Genomic DNA, 10625 nt, shown 5'->3' on the forward strand with positions numbered 1-10625 from the left:
CCTGGCTTACCTTGCAACAGTGTATAGAAGGCACCTGAGGCAGACAGGTTGGTGGTTATGGTGACATCATCCTTGCTTGAGGTCTCTACCTGGACGTGCACTGAGCTGTCTGTATCACTTCGGAAACTGCTCACCTGGCCAGTAGGGAAGGTCACATTTGTCAGGCGGCCAAAGCTGTCATACCTGAAAACCAAGGGGTTGCTCTGAGTAACAGAAACATAATGATGCTAGAACTGGAACTTGGCACATTCTACTTCATGACACAGTTTTGTATATTGTCTTTCTGGTGATTACATTTCCATGTCTCCTACATGTACTTGCACACAGTGTTCAGGACATGACTCCACCTGCTGATATGATAGATGCAGGCAAATGACTTACCTTTCTGAGTCTTCCTTTTCTAATTCATAACCCCTGCCCTGCCTACCTCCCAGGATTACTGTGAGGAACACGTGGAAGTGCCCTATAGCTATAAACGAATACTTACCCATGAAGGGTAAGATGATGGTGGCCATATGAGACTGCTGACCCAGTCTCAGAGCTTGGGGACTCCTAGCAGTGATGTGGTCAAACCTGATGCTTGATACCTTCTCAAAACCCCCAAGAACTGGTATACAGTTTCTTCCTGAACAACAATAGATGAGGCTTCCTAGGAAGCTACAGATCCTGAGAAAAGGGGACTCTGAATTCAAACCAGGACTCTGCTGCCACACAAGCAGCCTAAAAAGTTGGTCTTTTGCAGCCTCTTCCCATCTAGATTTCACATCTGGCACTAAGCAGCTATGTATCTGCAGCTCTCAAGACCTCACAGCTTTGCTCTGGTGTGGTCTTTCTGAAGCATCACGATTGAATTCTAATTCTCTTTCGCAGTATTAAAAGAAAGTAGTATTAAAAGAAAGACCTACCATTCTTGAATAGCTACAACGTGCCAGGTATGGTGCTATTCCTTTTTCATATATTTTTTCATTTAATCCTCACAACTACTCTAAAAGGTATATATTATCTCTTTTTTGGAGGGGGCTCAGAAATTGAGGCTTAGGAAAGTGAAGTCACTGGTTCAAGGTCACATAGCTAATGTGTGGTAGAGTCAAATTTCATACTCAGCTCTGCTTCCAAGCCACCACTTGTTTCTGTGTTCCATTTGCAAATATCCATTGTGTGTGCTTGCCTACCTGCTGCAGAGTGGTTGCGAGATCGCAGAGAGTAGGCTATTAACATTTTAGTTATTATTTTTAATTATGGGAGGCTGAAGTATACAAAAGTAGGTTAAAATAGTCTTTTTGCACTTGTGTGTGAATGGGGAAAAAGTTCTCTATCCAGATGCCAATTATTTCTGACTTCTACTTATGCTCTAGCTTGTAGCACAGGTTCAGCCCCACTTGTCTCCCCCATGTACTCTGGGTCTCCCTACTGGATTTTTTTTCCTGTTCTGCTTTCACTACTGGGGTAAAGATGGTCCCTGGGATGCCAAAGGTTTTAATGATGGTGACATGAAAGGCCCCAAAGTTCAACTCCATCCTGGCTCCTTCAGCTGGGCCTGGCTTCCTGTCAGGACCCTTGTGGCCTGCAGTTTCTATGGTTTCAGGTGAGGCTTGGTAGATGAGACTAGGCACTGAGCAATTTTCTGCTGAAGGTCAGATTTGGGTGCTGCATGGATTCTGCCATCTGCCAACTCTTTCTGTCCCTGTGTCTGATCACGGTATTCATTACACTGAATGATAACAGTCTCTGGGACAGTTTATCACAGAGAAGGTGTTGGTAAAGGTCTTTTGAATGACTCACCTCAGTCCTTGATCTAAGACTAACTCTGCGGGAAGAGCCAGGGAGGCTTAGGGAAAGTTGAATCTCTCTGTTGCTGAGGACTGAGGAGGGAGAACAGAAGCTCTTTCCAAGATGGTGAGCAATGCAGTGGTCTCTACCATATATGCCAGGTCCGGGCTTGGAGGAGCAAAGCTGTGGGACTGTCATCAGTCCTTTGGGCTCTCATATTGGTAGTTAAGGGGCTTTAGAAACCTGTTTCTTGTCATGGCTTCTCATTTTTCTTCCTTAGTATTGAGTCAGGTTCTTGTAAGAAAAGGTCAGTCTGGCTTAGGGGAGGATGGTGGTGTGGCTTGAAACCTGGACTGGAGGGTCAAAGGTGCAACATGCCCCTCAAAGGCAGGTGAGTGAGGCTTCTGAGAGAGGATGCTAGGAAGGAGGGCAAGTCTTGGGGCAAAGATCTGGAGACTCTTTTGGAGCTCTGATCTCTTTAACTCTAGGGAAGACTGATGTTCTTTTTAACCCTTTTATGGCTGCTGGAAATATGAACAGGGAGGAACTTACACACACACACACTCACACACACACACACACACACACACACACACACACAATGCGGTTATCTCTGGGAGGTAGAATTGCAGGTGATTTTAATTGTTTATTTATACATGTTTTATGCACACACACACACACACAATGTGGTTATCTCTGGGAGGTAGAATTACAGGTGATTTTAATTGTTTATTTATACATGTTTTATATTCCCAAGATTTTCTATAATTAACATAAGTTATTTTCATAATCAGAAAAATCCTGTGACAATGCAACTCATGCCACATATAGGGAGCCTGTGAGCATGGTTATCTTGGGGAAGAGGATCTTTCAAATTACTGGCATTTACAGAAGAGACTCATTATAGGACATCTGCCAATATCAATCTCCAGGGCTTCTCAGTAAAATGCTACCTGGGAACCCCAAATTTATGAGCCAAAAATCAAGACCCCCCACAAACCAGCTCTGCCCTGTTCATCTTAACTGTATCTGTAGTCTGTGAGTAAGCTAAGCCCTGCCAGATCCCGAGTCATCTTTTTAAATCAGCAGAAGATCCACTTCAGTTCAACAGTTACATGCGGTGGGTATGCTGGTCTAGTCTGGTTCTTGAAACACCTGTTATCCATGTAGATACTTTTTATTAGTGAAACTACTTACTCAGACTGTCTAATTTCCTGATGTAACTGGATAAACAAGATTTTATTATATCAAGCAGGAGACTTAAGAAAGAGTTTTGGAGCCTTACAAATAAGAATTGATAGAGCGATTATTGATTAGAGGTCAGATGTCACTTCAGTGCTACTTCCAAGAAGGCCTCATTCAAATGCCACCTCATAAAGCCCTCCCTGGTCTCTCCTGTCTTTTCTCCCAATGAGACTCTGGCACAGCTCTACCATCGAATGTATCACCTGCATTGAAATGTACCAGTTGTCTTCTGCTTGTCAAGGCCTGGAAGTGCCTGAATCAGGACAGGGCTGTGGAGTCAGATGCCAGACTGGGAATCTGGATTCCACCACCTGTCAGCAATGGGACCCTGGGGGACTGGCTCTCAGTTCATCTCTGCTTCCCCAGCATTGGGACCGACACAGAGAAGACAGGCAAGGAATGTTGGCTTAACAAAGAAATGAAAGCATGTTTGGATATGCTCTGTTGGAGGAGAGAAACCATGATTCAGTCACGTTACCTCTTGCAGGACTTGAAAGAGGCTCAACACACAGTAGGTACATGATAAACATCTGCTCAGTGCACAAATACAGAAACAACTGCTTTCACTAAATGATACTTTAGCAATCTCTATAGGCATTTCCCTAGAGTTTTAGTCCCTAAGACAGAAAGAGGCTTTGCATAAAGGCACACAATTGTAATTATTATTGAAAGTAGCCTGTAATACATAATTAAATCAAGCCCGAAGAAGATACAATGAAAAGGCCCTGTGCCTTCAAGATCTGGTTTTTATTTTATATGAGATGGCTGAAAAACAGTAATTTTCACTCTTCACATTTTCCATTAGAAGGACTGAATGTCTTAATTAAATGAACATCAAATAGAACAGCCAATTTATAGAATTTTCTTGTCTTTTATTCATTCATTTCGGTGTCTTCCAGAGCTTGAGAAATGCCACTGATCTCTGTGCTGCCTGATCAATACCAGTGATTATCCCATCAGAACACTGCTGCTTCTGCCTCTGCAGGGGAGAACTGGAGCTGCCCGTCCTCTGGGTGTTGGACACCTTTGCCCGCGGCCCCCTCTGTGGGGCCTTTCTTTTCCTGTTGCAGAGCTGCCGGGAGAAAGGAGGCGGCACTGCCCAACAAGGGGCAAGAGGGACAGTTCTTGAAAGAGGCTCAACACACAGTAGGTACATGATAAACATCTGCTCAGTGCACTCTCTGGGTTCCAAGCAGTTGCTTAAGCCCTGGCCCCATGACTGGGTGACTCTGGACAATGGTTTAGTTACATCTGTCCTGGCTTAGAGTACAGATACTTTCCAAGTACTTAAAGTGGCAAATATTCTTACTTTCTAATGAAGAGGAATGGAAGGAACGTGTTGGGGTGAGAAGGTCCTTGGAGCCAGATAGTCTAGGCTTTGAATCCAGCCTTTACACTGGGACTCTTGAGGATGGACACTCAGTTCTATTCTCCTGCTACCTATCAACCCCTTACCACAAATGATGTTATTTCGGGCAGGTTACGTAACATAACCTCTGTGAGCCTGTTCTCTCCTTTACGAAATGAGGATAATATCAAATATTGTGAAGATCAAAAAAGGTAACATGTTTAAAATAAAATGAAAATTCTTACCAAGGCCTGCAGGACTCAATGAGACTTCCTTCCTAGAATGTCAATGCCCTGAGGGAAGGGACTTTGGTCACAGATACATACCCAGAACTTAGAAGAATGCCTGGCGGATGCTCCACACCGTGAGCGAATGTTGGTTGAATGACCTGCTCCTCCTGTCTTTTTTTCCAATTTCGCTTTGAACCCTTCTCCTCTATACTTCTATCTGCTTTTGTTCTCCAAACATGCCAAGCTCAAACCAGGCTTGGGGTGCTCTCACTGGACCCCATTGCTGGGAATACTCTTCTCTCCAATCTTGGTATGTCTAGTTGCTTTCATTATTCATGTTTTAGTTCAAATGTTATCACTTCAGCAAGGTCTTTCCTGATTACCCTTTCTAAAATAGGTCCTCCTATCTCTATCACATTATCTTATTTTATTATCTTTGTTATACTTATTCTATTGTTTCTGTGTTTGTCTCTCTCCTCCCACTAGAATATAAGCTCCATGAGGACAAGGGCTTGTCTGCATTCTCAGTGCCTGGAGAAGTACCCAGCATATAAAAGATACTCAATATATATTTCTTGGATGGATGAATGAATGAATGAATGAATAGTAGATATTGCCGTTTTCTCAAGATGTGGACTGAGAATAACCAAGAATCCCATCTCTTTTAACTCCCCACTTCCATATGAAGAAGGGAAAGTTCACTAATATTCATAGAGTATTGTTTAGGTACCAAGCACTATGCTCATAACCATCTTTTGAGGTAGGCATTATCATCGTCATTCCACAGTTAGTGAAAGTTGAGGCTCAGAAAGGAAAAGTAATTTGTCTAACATCACATAGGTCTGTCTGACCTTAAAGGTTGTGTTCCTTCATCAACCTTCCCCTAAAAATGATGCTATTTCAAATCAAAACTTTTGTGTTCATCACTACATTAAAGAAAAAAATTGAGTTTGGAAATCTCAAGTGGATCAAGAAGACTGACAGTTTTCTCTTCAAGATGCTTTGCTCTGATAACGCTGCCATTGACTCTGCAGTGATGATGGCCCCTATTTGGGGGATATGATGGAGATGGCCAGATGACTGTCTTTTCATTATTTCCTTCCACTGACTTTTCTTCACTCCATTTCCTCAAAACATTTTTGGAGCACAGGGAAAGAAAACACATAAAATATTCATATAGTTGCTGTGAACCTGGTTCTCAGAAGAGGACCAGTAAAGGTTATCTTCACACACACACTGCAAGGCTTTCTTCTTCACACTCAATACTTCACATCTAAAGCCACTTAACTATGTGCAGCCAGCAAGGAAAATGCCAAATTGCCTCACTAATACTAACTTTTGCTGAGACTTTTTGATTGGAAAATAAAAGATTTGATTTTTATAACTTTCATCTATGATTATTTCAAACACCACTATCATCAACAAGAAGAAATGAACACTGTATCCTCTGTGAATAATTAGAGTTCACAGCCCATGAACATGGATAGTTCCTTTGGCCTCAGGTGACTATAATAGATGGCATCACTACATCAATAGCTCCTCCAAAACTATATCAGAGCCAGGGTACTTTCTGGCTTCTGCAATAAAAATTAATACTTGCTGCTCATAGAATTAAGTCCCAACAATGAGTTCCAGCCTTCGGGATTTCTAAGATCTGGCCCACCATACACTGTAAGGTCTTCTCTCTCACTGATGTTGTACTTGAGGCAGTGCATCTGGTAGAAAGTGCATTTGGTAGAAAGATTTCAGGTAGATCTGGGGTTGAATCCTAGCTCTGACAGTTATGTATACAGTGTCGCAGAGCCAATCAATGTCTGTGTGGGTTACTCTCTCCTCAGATTCATTCTGTGCCCTTCTCCATGTCTAGAAGAGCTGACACCTGCAGACTACAATACTAGGGTTCCCTTGGTTTGTTCCTGGTTGGATCCAGTCAATGGTAAGCACTGGCAAGAGACTGGAGGTCAAGAGGAGAAGTTTTCATTTCTCCCATCTTCAGTGCCACATTTCTAATAGTGGCCGCATCTATCTGCAATTACAGCTTCTACCAGATGGCTTCTCCTTTGTGGTTATAGCTCCAACTGAGATTCAGTAACAACATCCTATTTCTTCCCTGCCTTGCCCTTTAGCCCACTGGTCAGTCATGGTTGTTCACTATTTTTAGTGCCTGGGTGCCTGCCTCACCATCTTTTCTGGGTTCCTTTATCCCTGCCTATACCTCTATAACATTTCTTTATTTGAAATTTTTGCTGGGTATAGAATTCTGGGTTGATATTTTTTTTTTCTTTTTTCTTTCAGCATTTCTATTTTCTAGCTTGCATGGTTTCTGATGAGAAGTCTACTGTAATTTTTATCTTTGACTCTCTATGAAATGCCTTTTTTTCCTGACTGCTTTCAAAGTTTTCTCTTTCTTTTTTTATTTAGCAATTTAAATATATGCCTAGATGTGTGTGTGTGTGTGTGTGTGTGTGTGTGTGTGTGTGTGTGTGTGTGTGTATTCTGCTTGGTACCGTCTAAGAATTTTGGGTCTGTAGTGTGGTGTCTATCATTACTTATGGATGGTTCTTGACCATTAAATCCTTAAATATTTCTTCTGCCTTATTCTTTCTCTCTTCTCCTGGAATTTCAATTACATGTATAGTAGACGAGCTAATACTGTCCCCCGCTTTGGATGCCCTGATCTATATCCATATCTATCTATACATACGTACATACATATATATATGTGTGTGTGTGATATATGTATGCAATATTTTTTTTTTTACTAATTTTTCTCTTTGTATTTCAGTCTGGATAATTTCTATTGACTCATCTTCTTTCCTTAGCTGTGTCAAGCCTACTGATAAGCCCATCAGAGGCATTCTTCATCTCTGCGATTGTGTTTTTCATTTCTAGCATTTTCATTTGGTTCTCTCTTATAGTTCCCACTTCTCTGCTGAAATTATCCATCTGGTCTTATATACTGTTCACTTTTTCCATTAGAATCTTTAACATAATTATAGTTATTTTAAATCACCTAAAAGGTAGTTTCAACATCTGTGTCATATCTGAGTGTGCTTCTGATGATTCCTTTGCCTCTTGGGAATGTGTTGCTTTTTCTTGCCTTTTTTTGTATGTTCAGTTTGAAGTGTGACATCTAGTGCATCACAGTAGAGACTGAGGTAACAGGTTTTATGCCTGGAGATGGGTATGAGTTTACTTCTATTAGGACTTTAGTGAGGGTGTTTGAGTTAATTTAGTTAGAATTTGGACTGGCTTTGACATTTGTTTCAATGGCTAACCTTAGTGCATTACAGACTTTAAATTCCTCTAGTGATACCCATGTTTTGGATGCAAAACTGCTTTTTTGCCCCCTTAATGTTGACTCCATCCTCGGCTTTAGGTCCTCCGTGCTGCAGCTCAGAGAGAGTCTCTTCCCATGCTCTAGTCCCTTTCTTGTCTCTTTCCTAGTACTATTCTGCTTTTTATTGTTATGTTTAGTTTTTTAGCTAGCATTGGGAGTTGGGAGGAGGGTGAACCTGAGAGTTCTCTACTATTCTGATCAAATTTCAGTCTTATATACCCATATGTCCCTGAGTCTCAGGAGTATGGTGTCTTTAGTGCTCCTATCCCCTTTCAGGCTGTAATTCTGGGCCCGTTACATATTCCTGCTCCCCTCCCAGCAGAAGTTCAAAAAATGTTTTCTTCTCTCATTTGGTTGCAAAGGGTTTCCACCAGTGCCTAAGTAGGACAGTGTTAGTTTCCTTTCTCTTCGCAGGTGAAGGCTTTTGTTCCATCTGGGAGATTAGGTGAGAAGAGTCTGGGTGGAGCAGGCCGAATTTGTGTTCCTTCGGCAGCAGCTGCTGTACCCCTCCCCCAGATCTGTCACAGGGGACACTTTCTTAAATCCTTCTCTACTCTTTTCTGAGTGTACCTGGTGGGGTTTGTGGAGAAAAGTTCTGAAGAGGATGTGGACTCTCCCAATTTCTGTAGCCTCCAAGAGCTTCATACTCTCTTGCCAGTACATAGTCAGCCTTTATAAACTCTCCAACCACCCCAGCTGAACTCTTCTTACTGGTGACTGGCTGTATTTACTAAAGGTAAGATAGTGCTCACATCTTATCTTTCTCTCCAGGAATACGTCTCTCTTGGGTTTGGTCAGTTGATTGCCCTGTGACCTCAGAGAATGAGTTAAAGGAAAACCCACGAATTTGTCATTTGTTTCTCTTATTTTCCTTATAAGGTTGCGAATGATGCTTTTTCTAGCTCTTACATCCTCAACAAAACTCAGAAGCAGTCTCTTCATTTGAACCATTTAAAGAATTCTACGTCCTGCTGGGAGCATTGATAATATTGGAGCTGGGATTTCAATCTAGTAGTCTTCTCACTACAGCATATTTTTTCTTCCTTTCTTTATCTCCTTTCTTTCCTAAATTTACATTTCATTTATAAAATATTTACTGAGCATCTACCTGGTGGCAAATCCTAAGCTTGATACAGAGATAAATTAATTAGGGTCACATAGTAGTGAAAATAACTATGACAGGGGCTGTCATGGGATGTCAGAGTCACTTTCCCTGATGAAACTTGGGGAAACTAGTTGCTCATGTCCACCCAGCAAGCCAATTTTAGAACCTGCCTCATACTCATCAGGCCATTTCCTTAGCCACCAAATGTCATCTGCCCAGAGCCCAAGTCTGAAATTAATGATGCCACACATTGGGGATGAAGACTACATTATAGATTCCTTTGAAGTTTTCTACCAGCAGATCTGTGGGCTGAGGGAAGGAAAGTAATCTTGATTCCCCAGAATTGTGAATTCTTTAAGTTGCTATGAAGTGTCTGATGTTTACGTTACATGTATTATTTAATCTGTTGAGAGGACTGATAAAGCGAACTTAAAATTTGGTTTAGTAATAGCCTATCTCACAGGCAAGCCTGGGTCGATTTTTTTTTTTTTTAAATATTAGAGCATTTGGGATGGAATCCACTAAGCTGCCTCATAGAGCTAAACGTAGAAAATTCACTAGAGCAATGGTGCATTGGCAAAATATGTCCAAATCTACATTAAGAAACTCCATAATGATAATATCACACCCTTACTTCTTGGCAGCTTTGTAGTTTGCAAAGCATTTTTACTTTCAGTATTTATTTAGTTTTTTGATCTTTACAATGGTGCTGAAATGAGGTAAGGCAGGCATCATGTCTGTCTGGTTGAGACTTGTGTCTGGAAGCCAACCAATTGCCTCTGAGTCACATGGCTAACACACAGTGAAAATAGCTAACTGGTATCCTCATTTTGTTCACAGTCTGAGCTGAACCATTTTTCCTTGACCTAATCTGCATACTTTTCCCAGCCCATTTGGAATATTCTTAGGGACCTGACCCCTTTCTTAGTTCTAATACCTCAGATTTGACTTGATCCTGCTCTTCTGGTCTGATCTCTAATTCCCTACCTACTTCAATTACTTCTTTTGTCTGCTCTTTTGGTTAGTTTACTTGCAGCTGCTCCTGGGTACTACCTTTCATGACCAAACAACATTTCTGCACTTACTGGTACTGCCACTAATACTGCTTGATATAATGATGATGATGATGATGATAATAATAATAATAATAATAATAAGTTAATCTATAGACCTTGGGAGATAAAATCTAAAACTCCTATTGACCTTGGACCCAGAAAGCAGTGTCAAATAAGAACTAAAGGAACTATTAATGTTGAAAGTGCAATGTGGGTCAGAAAAATGTGATGCCACACGGTATCCGCAGATATCTCTGGAACTGGGCTATACCTGCGGCAAAATTAACTTATCTGATTTTTTTTCTATTTTTCTTAAAAATTGCTTTTATTTAACCAATCCTTTTGAAAGAGCAATTGGATTTTTAAATTTGATCGTAAAGATAACACAAAGTCAGGTATGTTCCGAGGGTTTCCACCTTTTAGCCCTTCAGAATTAATTTCAAAGTCATGTTCAGGGTTATTCAGACTTTAGAAATGTATATACAAGTAAAATTTTATTTTAAAAAGTGTGGGTGCCCTTATTTATGTAGCT

The 10625-nt window shown here is 41.1% G+C and overlaps 1 protein-coding gene across 8 annotated transcripts in view; it reads right to left on the reverse strand.

Moving 5' to 3' along the window:
* Positions 1–10625, reverse strand: part of TENM4 (teneurin transmembrane protein 4) — a 691021-nt gene that overhangs the window by 20400 nt on the left and 659996 nt on the right. For all 8 annotated transcript variants that reach the window (XM_025042569.1, XM_015600544.2, XM_015600547.2 and 5 more), the window contains one exon: positions 11–183. In XM_025042569.1, coding sequence (XP_024898337.1) covers positions 11–183 — 173 coding nt within the window. The remainder of the gene's footprint in view (positions 1–10; positions 184–10625) is intronic.

This window comes from Pteropus alecto, unplaced genomic scaffold, assembly GCF_000325575.1.
Source record: "Pteropus alecto unplaced genomic scaffold, ASM32557v1 scaffold7, whole genome shotgun sequence".
Lineage (NCBI taxonomy): Eukaryota > Metazoa > Chordata > Mammalia > Chiroptera > Pteropodidae > Pteropus > Pteropus alecto.